The 15,042-nt window shown below is 49.4% G+C and overlaps 1 protein-coding gene across 1 annotated transcript; it reads right to left on the bottom strand.

Annotated features, from left to right (window-relative positions):
• Positions 1–460: 460 nt before the first annotated feature.
• FOXF1 (forkhead box F1) lies at positions 461–8,348 on the bottom strand. The gene is made up of 3 exons (XM_066637649.1): positions 8,297–8,348; positions 7,285–8,223; positions 461–618 (listed from the first exon to the last, which is right to left on the bottom strand). The coding sequence occupies exons 2-3, from the start codon at positions 8,219–8,221 to the stop codon at positions 461–463; spliced, it is 1,095 nt and encodes a 364-aa protein (XP_066493746.1). The 5' UTR covers positions 8,222–8,223; positions 8,297–8,348.
• Positions 8,349–15,042: the final 6,694 nt, after the last annotated feature.

The following is a 15,042-nucleotide window of genomic DNA, read 5'->3' as shown; positions in this document are numbered from 1 at the left end:
TTTGCTCCTTCTTTGTATTGCAGACCTCTGTCCCGAGAACACTAGAATGCATTTTTAAAGGATCAAATTACAATTAAGGATGGGGAAGGCATAGAAGGGGAAAAACTCAAAAGTGGTTTTTGGGAAGATAATTGGATCACCATTCTGGATATATAGAGGCCCAAAATAAGGGTATGGTGGAGCACTCAGCATTTTGGCAGTGCACTTTTCCAAAAAAGGCACACTTAGTACGCTTCCCTGCTCTTCTTCAATGTTCCCCAAAGGCCAAAGAGTTCCTTTCCGTAGAGGACTTGAATATTTATAATATATACCTCATGAGCAAAGATCAGTCTCGCTTCTGGGGAGGTCCTGTGGCTCCCAAAGGGGCTGGTAGCAGGAGGTCCCATAGTCCTACACAGTTCTCATTTGGGTCACTGGTTTGGCTGCCCCCCAAAGAAAGCTTGGCTCCCCAGCCCTCCTGTCACATCACGCAAGGCTTAATGTCTTGGTACGTCACTTGCTGGTGGTAGTACGAGCCGCTGCCTCCTGTGTGCATTGAAGACGATGCCATGGCATTGATGGAGAAGACAAATTCTTTCCGGTCGCACATGCTTGGAGACTGGGAATGGTACCGGATCCCTGGAAGAAATCAGAGAGAGGATTTAAGCAGTTGGAAGGGAGTGGGAAAGAGGAAGAAATGCAATGACACTGCTGAGACTTATTCACTGACGGGTTCCATGAAATGACAGACCTGGGCCAAGGACCTGCTTTGCACAGATAAAGTCTGTTCCATCAAAAAGGAAACATAGATAGCATAGCGTCGCTGGGATGGACTTTGGCCTGACCCGCCAGGGAGCTACCAACAGCAAAAGGAGACAGAACAAACCCCAATACATGGTGGCGGCCTCCAAAGCTGCAAGCAAGGCCCCTGCTCAAGGGAAAAGTCCAGGGTGTGCATGCTGACACAGTCCCAGGTTCAATCCCTGGTTCCTCCACCCAAAGAACATCAGCAAAGAGGGAAGACTTCTGCGCAAGACAAAGGAATAATGCTCCCAGTCTGAGCAGACAACACCAGTTTGACAAACTCTTTGTTTTTGTAACAGAGCAAAAGCAGGCTGCAGTCAGCTTTGAGTAGGGGGCGGTCATAGGTTATTCAGGCCAAGGCTAGAAGAACTCATGGTCTTACACCACATACAGTCTGGTATCAGTATGGCTGTATTTCTATGGATTTAATTTTTAAATCCCTCCAAAGTTTGGGGCCAGGGGTCCTACAGGACCTTCCACTCCACGACAAACCCACTCATCCTTGCTTCTTAGTTCTGTTTTGTAGTTCCACAGGTCATAATGGGAATATAAAAAACACAGCTCATACGTTGCTAACAGAGACCTTCCCCCCCCCCCCAGTTATTTCCAAGGTAGGTTGACTCATGAGTTTTCATGGTAGTCATCATCAAAGCTCAACATCCTCACAAAAGTGGCAAAGGGTTTTGATCACGGACCTCCCCCCAAAAATCCCTTTTTTAGTTGCCAAGGATGTTGCATGAATTTAGGATATTTTTGGGGTGCTGAATCAAAAAAATGACTTTGATTGGTTCTAGCTGACACCATGGCTTCCTCGTGAGGAAGCTGCTTGAATCAGCATATAAGGTGGCTATGCTGCATCTCCAAAGCTAGAGCCAATCATGCAAAACCAATGCCATTTTTGGATTCAGCACCCTAAATATGCCCAAGAATAGATATAATTTTTAAGACAACCAATGTGTGTAGGCCTTAAAACAGTCACTGGTTGACTTCAGTACTTTCGGACAACTACTAGCTAACCAGATATCAGTCTTGATCAATTTTCTTTAGCAGACAGCAGTTGAGGGTGAAATATAGCCCTCACAGATATGTAAAAAGGGTGTTGTTAAAAAGTAGTGCCTATCCAATAAAATCTTCTATGGGACCTTTCTCTAAAGACCACTCCTGTTGATGTGGAATCTGTGACGGCAGAAAGAGCTCGGTTTTGGTTGTGGTGTTTATCCTTCAGAACAACCTCCTCAAACACTTCTACAAGATACCTCCATTTCATCATATTTAGGCACCAGGTTAAAAATTTTCCGTAAATCCACCAATTTTTGGTGGGTTGATTTCTACTGTTTCATACTTTTACAGTGCTAACAAGCTTCAGGTTTTAATATTATTGATTCTGCTGCAGTTTTCTTTGGTGATTGTGGTTTCTTGTACATGTTTATCAGTGTAGTTAAATTATCATATAATATCATTTTTTGTATTTGTTGCTTTGAATACATTGGTGGACAAGTGACGAAACAGTGTCATAAATAAATCAGTAAAATTGGTTGCCATGCAGCCTGGGGAATGGCTCTTTGAGAAACTCAGACCCAGAGACCTGTTGGGTGCTATCAAACTAGAGAAATTTATCTGTTCTTTGGATCCCTTCACAACTGTGACTGATCCAAGAATTCCCAGGGCTTGGACAGTACATACCCCACCAATCCCTTGGATGCAGTTGGACCCAAATATGTTATGTTATAGAGCCGGACTCTGCCATTCTTAGCCAGAGGAAATTCCCACTTGACTGGAATGGGATTTTTGCCCAAATGAGAACTGCAGGATGGGATGGGACGGTCTGTTTCCTGGCTGACCAAGGAAGGAGAAGGACTTTTGTGTGTGTATGTGATTGTGTGTCTAGATTTGACTTTCTTGATAAATTGGGGTTTGCTTCTATTCCAGCTGCTGCAAAAACAAGCCCTGGATTTTAAGGGTTAAACTACTTCTGTACTCTAAGGAAAATTTGCAATGCACATAAACAAACTTTATCACATTTTGGACCACAAGCAACAGCAGATATCAACCTTGTTCTCCCTTGGTAGGACAAGATACCCCCCCCCCCCTTTTCCCTGCCATTGTTACAAAAAAAAAAAATAGTATGGTGCATGCTGCAAGTTTATCTACGGATCACAACTGTTGGCAGAATGTAAGAATATTTATTTAAATATAAAAGCTAATCATTCTGGAAAACTAGTTTAGCAAATTTGCTAAAACCAAAAACAGATCCATCATATTTAATAGGTTGCAGTTAGCATTTTCCTCACCCTCGGAATGCATTATTTCAAAATACAATGTTTTAACATAGAGCTCTGTATCTTATTTTTCAATTCATCATGCAGTTAAGGGATACTGAACAACTCAACAGATTCAGCATGGGATTAAATTCTTTTCAATTGTATTTTAAAGCTTTCATGTTAAGTCCTCGCATATTTTTCTCCCCTAATGTCAACAGAATTATTTTGTTATTTTAAATTGTATTCTTTTTCAAGGTGATTTAACAACACAACACTGGAAAAATATTGTGATCGCTTTTCCCCCCTTCCAGCTATTTTTAACATTTCTTTCATGACAATTTTTTTAAAATGAATTTTCCAGCTTCCAAAGGCATTTCACAGAAGCCAGAATAGCATACAAAACAACTATTCCAAGTGACCTACATCCTTCTTACATCTGAAGTGCATTTTTTAAAAAATTCCAGTTTCTCCTCTCCTTTTCCCCCAAAACAAACAAAAAATAAATCCAATACAGTGCTCAATGGTGGAAAGATGAAGAAACAGGAGAAGAGATTCTCCTTTGAAGGTTGTGGTGAGGAGGTTATGATCACTTTTTCCTACACACTTAGATCCCCCCCCCCCCAATTTGCCATTCCATTCAATTTTAAATTCTTCTGGGCTCCTGCATTGGTCTGTCTCAAACTGGACAAAACTATGCCAGAGACTTATCAGGTCAACCAATAGACTGTTCCATCCTGAGCACCTTTAATCAAAAGAAAGTCCCACTGTGTTCAATGGAACACTCCCAGGCCCTTCTTTGCAAACGTGTGTAGGATTCCGGCCTTAAGCCGAAACAGAGTGGGAGACTAGTAGTTGTGTTCTAAGATTTCTGATTAGCGTCACTCCCTTTCTGATTCTCCAAATGCTAAACTCTATGTTTAAACCCAAAAGTTCTCAAGGCCTTTTAGAAGAGGGCCTCTTTTAGAAGGGAGGGGGAAAAGGCCAGCCCCCCACCCCAAGATCATGGGTCCACAAATTGTTTCCACAAATGCCTGATTTTCTCTAACAACTTCTCAATTTCACATCCAGCTAATACTTTCTCTTGTCTCTGGACTCGTTCACACTTTTTTCAAATGCTTCTTGTTTGCTGGGATTAAATGTTCCTTCTTACCTACCAGTTACAAACATTACAAAACATAAGTCTTTTGGGCCTGAGATCCTTGTCAATTTCACATTGGAAGGTCCTGTCGATTAAGAAAACAACATCTTTCTGGTGCTAGGGTGTCCCGTCACTCTTTTAAGCAACATCTTGGCCCCCCTTTTTCCCACTCACCCACCCAAGTCACTTTGAAAGGGGAAAAAATGGCATTTTTCAAAATCGAAACTAATCGCTGAGGTTCTTATTTGCAAAGTCTTTTTAACCTCCATTCATCACAGACTCTGTTGAGGTGCCTCGCCCTTCTGGGATGCAAAAGAGCCAAGAGATGCCAAGATTGGGGGTGGCTGGAGGAGGTTGGGGGTGGGGGTGGGAAGGGAGACAGCAATTCCAAAGCAGGCTGACAAAACTAAAAACAAAACACCAGACTCCTAAAGTCGGGTAAGGTTAAGGAAGGTGTTTGGTCTACAAAACGAGAGTTCAAAGGGACAACTGAAATTGCCAGGCAATAAAATATTAGCGTATTTGAATATACCTGCTCTGGCAGAGGATGGGTTTCATTTGTTTGCTTGGTTGTTATTTTTTTTAATCTTTATATATAATGTACTTGGGACAAGGTGGCATAACAGAAAGAAAAATCTTTCAGCTGGGGCAGGTCTCATTAATATTCCAATTTCCACTGATGGCCTAGGAATTATTTAAGAACATGTTTAACAGTCATAGAGAAATTAGAGACTTTAAAGTGCTTTCTGCTAGATTCCACCTATATTATATTATTATTATTATTATTATTATTATTATTATTATTATTATTATTATTATTATTATTATTATTATTATTTCTTCAAAGGGGAAACAATATCTTTTTCCAAACAAAAGCATACTATGGGCGATGAACAGCTTCCCCATTTATTTTCTGGCATATACTTGGGCTACACAGCGCACACACCTCAAAAGTTCGTGTCTCAAAAACTATCAGATTCCATTGGACACTTGGTTGTTCCTTGGGTTGTTCTTTTTAAAAGAAAAAGATCTGAATGGATGGGGGGGAATAAACTTGACAAAGAAATGGAGATAGACCTTCCATACTGTTTGGGCTTCACACTGAGATCCTTCTATACACTAAAGAAAAAAGATGGTTGGGAAAAGTTGGTATTGATATAGCGGGCAATGGGCAATGTCGAGTCCAATTCAATGAACAGAAGCCAGTTTTCCATAATCCTTGTGTCTTATGGAGGGAAGGAAACAGAGGCCTCTAGATTCTTGCTGGTGTGTTATTTAATTTTTTTTAAATTAGATTAATTTCAACTGGTTGTTGTTTTTTTTAAAAAAACTGATTTTCTTTAAGGATTAAAGTCAGATCACATTTATTAAGCAATTGCAGCAAGTAAATAAAAGTGATCTAATTCTGAGTCCGTCTGTTTACAAGAATTCCAGGTGTTTGTGTACGCAGCTGGACTGACCCACATGCCTATACCTAGAACATCACATTCACAGATGCTCCTGCACAATATTTAGGCTACAGCACACTGATTTAAGGATTGCACCCAAACCTGTACTATTTGTACATTGTATATGTCATTTATATAATTGGTAATGAGTGCTGTGTGGCTTATCCCATTCCTACATCAAGCAATTGATCCTTGGCTTCTGCTTAATATTCTTAGTGAGGAAAAAAGTGTGTGTGTAATATCACAATTGCGGAGTTTCTCAGCTTCTCCGTAATATTATTGGAGAGAACAAAGTATCATTATTAGTAAAATTATGCACAATTAACACAGACAATATAGAGGAAAAGTTACATAAACTGTAAGCCCCCTAGACAGGGAGTCCTCCATTTGTAGACTATAGGAGAAATTAACTCCACATCCTTGTCAGCGCTCCAAGCCCCACTAAACTGGGCTACAAAGAATATTCCCCTAATATTTATTTACCAGTCCTAGTTGGAAATCGGTGGGAGATAACATCTACAGGTTTAAACGCGGGATTAAAGGGATTGACTCTGTCTTTCTGGGTGCTACATGGGAAAAAAAACAGGCCCAAAATTCGCATTAAAAATATTCCTGTTTAATTTCAGTTTCCCCCCTCCCCCTTCTGGAGGAAGCCTGGTTCAAGCACCAGCTGCCCAAAACTGTGGGGGGTGGGCAATGAGGTCTTTTTTTCATCCATAATCCATACAACAGAATGGACCCACTCGCCCGCCCCATCTCCCCACTGGTACAAGGTGGTCTCCTCATTTAAACCCCTCTTGCTTGGCTCCCCATCTCCAATCCTCGGGACCCATATAAAATACACCTTCTCCTGGCTCTTGGGGCAGATTCTTCCTCCTTTCTCGAGTTCATTATTTTCCCTTCCACAGACCAGACTTTGGGAGCCTTGGAAAGGGCTCAAACCCAGAATCACTTGACCTGGATCAGTCAAGTCCCTCATCCACACGTAGGGCAGGAACACCCAGCAGACAACCTTGACACCAAGAGTGGGAGGTTTCAACTCACATTCCTGAATAATACCAGGCTGGAAAGAGGAAAGGTTGGCAGTTGATCCGGATTAACGAAGGGGGTAAGCATGAATCTGTTTATGGAGCTCAGCTGATGGACTGATCTGGCGCAGAAGTAGACTATGGGCACCCAGCTCTTGTTCCGTCTCCATCCCTGGTCCCTTCATCCTGCCTCCTCCTCCGCAGCTGGGGGCCAGAGCTGGGATCGCCACCGACTGGGGTGTCTCGGGGCTGCCACCTTCTCTCGCGCTGTCTGCCCTTTGCTCTGAAGTGGCCCTACGAGCCTGGCTCGTCCCCACAACGTCCAGCGCCGCTTGGCCTTCGCTCAGCCCAGATCCCTCTGCCTTATCCTCCAGCTGCATGGGCCTGATCCTTTCCCCTAGTGGCGCAGCTAGAGGGGGGCAAAGCACTAAGTTTTCTCCTCTACCTGGAATGGCTCTGAAGGGAGGGGGCGCTTGCACGCTGCGGTGAGGTTCCCTTCAAAACCTAGTGCCTTGCCCCTCCAGCTACGCCACTGTTTAGCCAACCCCCATCTCCACCACAACCGTGAGTCTCTGACCAGCCCTCTTTCTCAACACCCCCCCCCCACCCCTCCCCTTCCCGGTTACCTTGCAGTTCCGCCGGGTTGTGGCTGTTCTGGTGCAGGTAGGGCTGCTCCAGCGAGTGGGTGGCCAGACCCGACGGCAGCGGGTTGCCGGCCGGGTTGCAGGGTGACAGGGGCTGCTGCTTGATGTAGGAGGCGCCTCCGTTCAAGCCCGGCGCTGCCGAAGGCGCCCAGGCGGAGGGGCCCGTGCTGGAATAGACGGAGTGGGGCTCCATCACCCCTCCGGCGGGTAGCAGAGGCGAGGCGGGCACGGAGCCGTCGTGGTGACCGTAGTCCGCTCCGGCGGCGGAGCCTCCTCCAGTGGCACCCCCACCGCCTCCACAGCTGCCCATGTAGGAGTGGTGGGCGCCGTTGGAGGGCAGGTGGGGCACGGGGTGGCCAGGCAGGCCCATGCTCTCCATGTTCATCATGCCCAGGGCGCCACCCTCGAGGGGGAGGCCGCCGGGGGGGCAGGAGGGCCCCTGGAAGGCGTAGCCCCCGTCCTGGAGGTGGTTGAAGTTCAGGTTCATCATGCTGTACATGGGCTTGAGCGCCTGGCACTTCCTCCTGAAGCCCCGGGGGCGCCGTCGGAAGGAGCCCTCCTCGAACATGAACTCGCTGGCAGGGTCGATGGTCCAGTAGTGCCCCTTGCCCGGGCGGCCCAGCCCTTTGGGCAGCTTGATGAAGCACTCGTTGAGCGAGAGGTTGTGGCGCACCGAGTTCTTCCAGCCCTGGTAGGAGCCCCTGAAGAAGGGGAAGCGCGCCTGCAGGAACTGGTAGATCTCGCTCAGGGTGAGCCTCTTGGACGGCGAGCTCTGGATGGCCATCACGATCAGCGCGATGTAGGAGTAGGGCGGCTTCTCCGGGCGCCGGATGCCCGCGCTGCTCTTCTTGGCCTTGCCGCCCCCGCCGCCCCCGCTGCTGCTGGGGGTGGAGGACGAGGTGGACGACGCCGACTCCATGGCTGCTCCCAGCTGCTGCTGCTGCTGCTGCTGCTGCTTCTCCGGGGCCGCAGTAGACATGGGGAGAGTCCCGGCCTCGGGGAAAGGAGGAAGAGGAGGAGGAGGAGGAGGACGCAGAGGAGGGGGGCGAGAGGAAGGAGCGCGCAGCAGTCCTGCGGTCATCGACGGCTCCCGGTCTCCCCCTCCCCCTCCCCCAAGGACAGGCTCTTGGGATGCAGGGGGGCTCAGCTCCGCGCCGGGGGAGGAAGCGCCTCTTGCAGTCCAGGATCTCTCTCTCTCTCTCTCTCTCCTACCCCGTACTAACCCCAGGGAGAAAACCCAGCTGAGGAGGTAGGGGTGCTCTGCCCTCTCTCAGTCCCACAGCCCCTCCGGCGAGCCTCTCTCTCCCAAGGCTCCTCCAAGCAGAAAAAAAGGCTGCCCCCCCTTTTACATCCAGTTCTCCAGGCCGAGGAGAGGGGCGTCCGGATACCTCCTCTTCCTCCGTCCTGCGGACTTGTCCCCCCTCCGCTGCCCCCTCCTCTCCTCGCCCTGCCCCCTCCCCACTTCTCAGGCTGGAGGATCGGGCCTTCTGCTCCCCCTCCCCACCCGCCTGCCTCCCTCCCAGCCTCACGGCTTCTGCAAGCCAGGAGCTGCCGCTGCTGCTGCTGCCGCCCAGGCCGGGGAGCCGCGGGTTCTGCCCCCAGCCGGAGCTGATGCCTTTCACTTTATCTCCAGTCCGCGGGCGCCTGGCGGCTCTTGACAGCGCGACGTAAGAGGCAGCAGGAGTCCCGCCCCCGACCCTCTGCCCCCTCCCCCCTTCCTAACCCCCCTCTCCGCAGCTCAGCTCCATATTGGTGGGCGCTCAGAGGGACTCCTGTCCTCCAACCGCACGGAATGTTGTAACCCCCCCCCCCCGAAGCTCAGCCACCACTTTCCCCGCAGAGAGAACCAGGATTCCTCCCTTCCCGCACAGGGTAGGATTCCTTCACACAAACACACACGCGTTCAGCGTCCTTCACCACAAGCCTTGGGACCCCGGGGGGTTAAAGCCAAGGCGCCCCCTCCCCGCCACAGGCTCCACCTGCAATGCAAACATCGTCGTGACACTTTTTCAAGGGGGGGGGGTCTTGAATACCTGAACTTGGAGAAAGGCTCCCTCCCTCCCACCCCCCCCGTTGATGGCAATGGAAGTTTTTACTTCCGTGTAGTGCTGGTGATCCTCTGCCCCACCACTTGGAAATGCCCAGGTGGGGACGTGCTTGCTCCCAAGCAAACTTGGGTTCCCGAGGGGCGAATCGCCCCCCCCCCCATTTGCTGCCATCCGCAGCCAGCTGCAGTCAGTTTCATTTCAATCTCTGAAGCTGGCAGGTCAGCGTGTTGAGGCGTCCTGTCAATGTCCCGGAGTGGCTTGACTGCTTACTGTCAGCTCAATCCTAAGTATGTCTACTCGGGAGTAACGCAATGGGGCTTACTCCCAGCTAAGTGTGGATAGGATTGCAGTCTGAATCCCTTCCCGAACCTCTTTGCTCAGCCACCCACGCCAGTAATCGCCAGTTACTTTTGGTCTCAGATGCTCTTGGGAGGGGGGGGAGCCACTTCTCCATCCCCTCCCCTCCAGTTTCTTCCCGTTCAGGGACACCGTTTCGCTTTTCCATTCTCAAGGTGTTGAAAGACCACTAAGTACCTACCCTCGCCTTCGCCTACCCACCAACGCGTTGCATCTCTCTCTCTCTCTCTCTCTCTCTCTCTCTCTCTCTCTCCTGCAATTCATTATGAAAGCCAGTTAAGAAAACTCGTGAGAAAGTGCTTCCCCCCTGACATTATTGGGGGGGGGGGGAGGAGATAAGACAGAACTGCGCATTCCGAATTGGGTCCCTCCTCCGCTACGGGTGCAAAGGGGGACACCCGCCCAGCCTTCGCTGGCAGTGAAATAAGTTTAGGACGCGCTGCGAAGCCTTCACCGGGTGGGGGGTGCCCAAAGAGGACCCAAGGCAAGCGCCCGCACCCACAGCCCGGCGCTTCCCGGATGGCCCTGCCACCCCGGGGGAATCTGCCTTTGCTTGGAAGGGACCCACAGGGAAATCCAGCGCCTGATTTCTGGGCGAGAGAGACACACTCGGCCGGGGGCAGGATGTTTACACAGCGCAACGTAAACACGTCTAGGGGCCTTCTTGGATACAGAGAAAAGCGCCCTCAGCTTCCTTCAGTGCCCCACAGATCGCGTGGCTGCTGGTCGGGGGCTTTTCTCCCCCTTTGGAAACCAGCCCCAAACATCTTCTGTCCAAATGAACGCTCCGGATGCTTCTCCGAGGCCACCCGCGTTCCCGATCCCCCCATGCCACCAACCTCCCCCTCCCCGCCAAGGTCCAGAACGAAGATTCTCATCTCCCCCTCCCCAGTGAGTTTCACAAGATGGGGGGGGGGCTCTTTCCATCTGCTTCCCGCCCTGTCATCCCTCGTCAAGGTAGGTGACTGCCAGCTTCGGTCGCCCTCCGGCCAGGCGCGCGTCGTGAATTTCGTACAGTGAAGCTGTTACTGGAGGGTCTACGTGGTGGGGGGGGGGGAGGGATGGAGGAAGAGGGGGCTTTGCTTTCGCACTTCGTCGCCAAGGGAGAAAAGACCCACAGAGATGCCGCCCTTTCTCTGCTCTAAAAAGGGCCTAGAAATATAAGATATACAGAACATCTACATACATATGTACACACACACACACACACATATATATGTAAATGTTCTGTATATCTTATATTTCATACATATATATACATGTATATATATATTTATATGTATATACATGTTTGCATATATATGTGTGTGTGTGTGTGTGTGTGTGTATACATATTTATGTATATGTATGCATGTACTTGTATATTTAAAAGGAAAATCACATTATCTTTCTTTGAGGGCTCTCTTACTCAGGAGAAAGGGGAAAAATAATAATAGTTTAAAAAAAGAAAAGCTCTGCCCCCAGTTCGTGTCCCCCCCTCGCCCTGCCTGCCTTTAAGTGCTCTTTTAAAAAAAAAAAAATTGTGATCATTTAAAACCTTTTAAAAGAGACGGGAGATTCCAATCTGGTTTCTGAATCTCAGTGGGAATGTGAATCGCCGGCAGACGCGACCCGTCTTCGGGGCGCCTGACACATCTGTGAGACCAGCAACAGGGAGTTCGCTTCCCCCCCCCCCAACACCTCCCTTTCTCCCATCCCTGTGGAGGGAAAGGTAGAAGAAAGGGGTCGCCTTGACCATCGCAACAGGGCTGGTTCCTGGTTGGACGGACACACTCTTGCAGGTGAAGTGGGGGGGGCGGCGAAGGGGAGGTGGTGGTCTAGCAGAGGGGCCTGCCCCCCCCAAACCCTTTGCCATGAAAGAACCCGGCGCGATCTCCACGGGCACGATCCTGCACAAGCCTCCTGGGCGTGAATGAGAAGCAGAGGCTTCTGTCGTTTCTGGGCCCTCGAAGCCGGCTTGGGAAGAGATGAGCTTCGGCGGAGCGATCTTTTCCGCCAGAGGAGCGAGGGATCCGGGATCGGATTGGCTTAAAAAGGTGAAGGAGGAAGAGGAGGAGAAGGCGCCGGGCCTTCCACTGTGTCCCGTCACCCCAGAAAACGACCTCACTCTCCAACCTCCTCCACAAATAGAGGAGACCGCTTTTGATTCCGGCAAGTGGCTCAACTGCCTGGCGGATCCCGACGGCTAAAGATGTCTTTTGCGGTCTCGTGGGGAGCCGTGCCTCCAGAGAGGGCACGTGTATGCACATTCACACACAACGCGGTCAGGATGAGACACCTTTACCGTCTTATCTCAGATCTGAAACGGTGACTTGAGTGGGGGGGGGGGAAGGGAAGAACTTAGCGCACTTACTTGGGAGCAAGCCCCATTGAACTCCGTTGCTTTCCTCCAGAATAAATACACGTAGGATCGCACTGTTAGGCCTCAATCCTGTGAAGGCTAATCTGGGAATGTCCCAGTTCGACTGGGCGCGCGTCTGAGCACACCTGCTGCCTGGTGAGATTGTAATCTTCCCGGGGCAGGAGTCCCCCTGCTGTTACACCACAGGTGATACTCCGCAAAGCGCCGGGTATGTACAGAACAACATGTTTCTTTATGAAACAGGCACGTGAGAACTGTCTGGTGCACGCAGTCTCGTTTCTTATATCAAAACAGGCGTCCTTTCCTTTCCCGTCACCCCCGAGGTCCTTTCCCTCCTGATTTTAAATACTTTCCAAGCCATGCAAATAGTGCACACACCCCTTCTTTCCTCGCCTCGAGTTAGAGCTTTCTTCCACAGTTCGGCTCCTGCCTTGCCTTCATCAAACCTCCAAACCCAAAGGCAACGACTTGGAGGTAAGTGGCAATGAAATCAAAGGGCCTCTATCCCTCCCAGGGAATATCTCTGAGGATCGGGACGCTGCATCCACAAGGAAGTCTCTCTCTCTCTCTCTCTCTCTCTCTCTCTCTCTCTCTGTGTGTGTGTGTGTGTGTGTGTGTGTGTGTGTGTTTCTTGGACTTGCAAGAGAGCCCCATCATTTCCGAAAGAATTTAAGTTCATGGCGTTATAAACCGAGACACAAATCCTGTCTACAAACCGTGTACAAAAGTCCTATCTGCAAAACGACCCAGAAATCTTTATTTAAGGGTAAATCAAGTATAAGAAAGAAAGAAAGAAAGAAAGAAAGAAAGAAAGAAAGAAAGAAAGAAAGAAACCATCACTGGAGTTTACTTCGAAACAAAACTAGACCCTCGAAGGTCCCTCTAGCTCAGTGTTTCCTTGGAAGTAAGAAACAGCAACAGCGTCTTCGCTGTGGACACATCCGGCTGCAGCGAAATCACTAGGAGAGCTAAATGCATGCTGACACTTTTACCAGTTAGTAGATCAAGGTGACTCAAAAGGAAGGCTGGATCGCCCGCTGTGTTCGGAATCGGGGAGAAATCTCTGGGGAGATCCCCAAAACCGCGTTGCTTTAAAAGTAGTATAGATCCTATTGATTTCAGTGCGGTTTACTTCCAAGGGGGCATAACCTTCCAGGTGACTTGCAATCCTTCATGAGGCACGCGGGCCATGCAGAGGGGATAGTCACAAAGTCACAGAGCAATCCATCCCTCCCCCCCCCTTCCAGGGAAGCTGCAACACTTGATCTAAAAACTAATTTAAATCTTGTTTACTTGACATGGCACAAACGAAGCCGTATTATTCAGTTGGAAATAAAATGCATTCGGTTTAGTGACTCTTAGCTTGGCTTAGGGGGAGAGGAGTGAAACTGGAAGGAGAAAGGCCTTGAGGACTGAGCAACGTAAGATGTACGATTAGTTGCAGCTGCTTCTGCTGCTGTTTCTATTCCCCCCATCAGCGTGCCTTTGCGGGTTCCAAAAGAGCAGATCCCTGCCCCGAGAAGCCTGCAATCTAAAATCCATGCGGGAGGCATCCAACAAGGAAGGAACGAAGGTTATCACAGCAGTTACATGCACAGAGGTTAATATTCTAGAACAGGGGTCTCCAAACTTTTTGGCCAGAGGGCTGCATGAAATATCTGGTGCAATGCTGAGGGTCGGAAAAAATGTAAATATAAAATAAATAAGAGATGGAACTTAGATGAATGAATAAATGAATGAGTGGGCTCATTCACTCAGCCTCTCAGGCCCTCAGAACACCCTCCAGATGCAATCAGAGCACACCTCTGGTCATGTTCAGTTGAGTGGGCCAGAGGCTTTCAGAGGACAAGAGGCTGACCGCGGGATGGATAGAGGCTAGCTGCGGGCCGCATCTGGCCGCTGGGCCGGGGTTTGGAGACCCCTGTTTTAGAATAACCTTCGGGGCTGCGGGTGCCCCCTATGAGATGGGTGTGTCCCGCCCTTCAAAGCACAGCATGGCGCACCCATCATCAATTCTGTTCGACCGGAATGTCTTCGGGGCGAGGGCGCGCCTCTAGTTCTAGTTCTCGCAAGAGGGCAAGAGCGCCGCCTGCAATTGATTGATTTGCCATTTGAACAAATGCACCATTTTGTGCCCCTTGGCAGGGAGCTGGAGGGGGGGGGTCCACACACCTGGTAGCGGGAAACAGCCCAGAAAGGGGGCTGAGGCGTCCGCACTCAAAGCCCAGGACTTCAAAGCGAGCAGCGTTAAGGCGAGTTGTAACAGCGCCAGTTCTCTAGAGTAGCTTCTAAACGAATGGCGTGCAATTCAAAGGTCTACTCTACTGTAAGTGACATGAAGTTAGCCAAGGCCAGTTACTTGCCTATTCTAGCCAGCAACTGTGGGATGGGAGGCATGACGCCCCCCTCCCTTTTTCTTTTCTAGATGCAGGAAAAGTGATTTTATATATTTATAAAATATAATTTATACATATTTATATATTTATACACTTTCAGGATGTCCCCAGGATTTGCCTTGGGGGTTCCTATCTCTCTCTCTCTCCCTTGCCCTTAGTATGCTTTGCAAAGAGTCAGATTGGAGGACAGCAGGAAAAGTGGCCTAGATTAAAACAAGAACCCTAAATAGGTAAGAAGTAGAAGTGAACCCTCCTTTCCTGCTCCTTTCCTGTAATATTTTGTGCTATTTTTTTTTCCTGTCGAAGCTTTTTTCCCCCTCCTTTTTCCCCCTGCAGGTATTTTTACTGGCTAATTGCTTAAGTGAAGGAGTCTTTGCTAGAAAGAAACTGGGGGGGGGGGGAGTGGGGAGAGTGTAATCCGAGGCTGGAAATGTATCTGGCCAGTATTGTCAAAAGCAGACTCTGCAGGCCGGGGAGAGGAGAGGAGGGGAGGGGGCTCCTTTGGAAAGGGGCCCGCGTGTTTATCAAAGGTCAGACCACCCAGGGGGAGGACAGAGTCAGACGCGCGTCCCCACTC

Source organism: Tiliqua scincoides, chromosome 9 (genome assembly GCF_035046505.1).
Source record: "Tiliqua scincoides isolate rTilSci1 chromosome 9, rTilSci1.hap2, whole genome shotgun sequence".
NCBI lineage: Eukaryota > Metazoa > Chordata > Lepidosauria > Squamata > Scincidae > Tiliqua > Tiliqua scincoides.
This window is presented reverse-complemented; position numbering and strand designations above follow the sequence as displayed.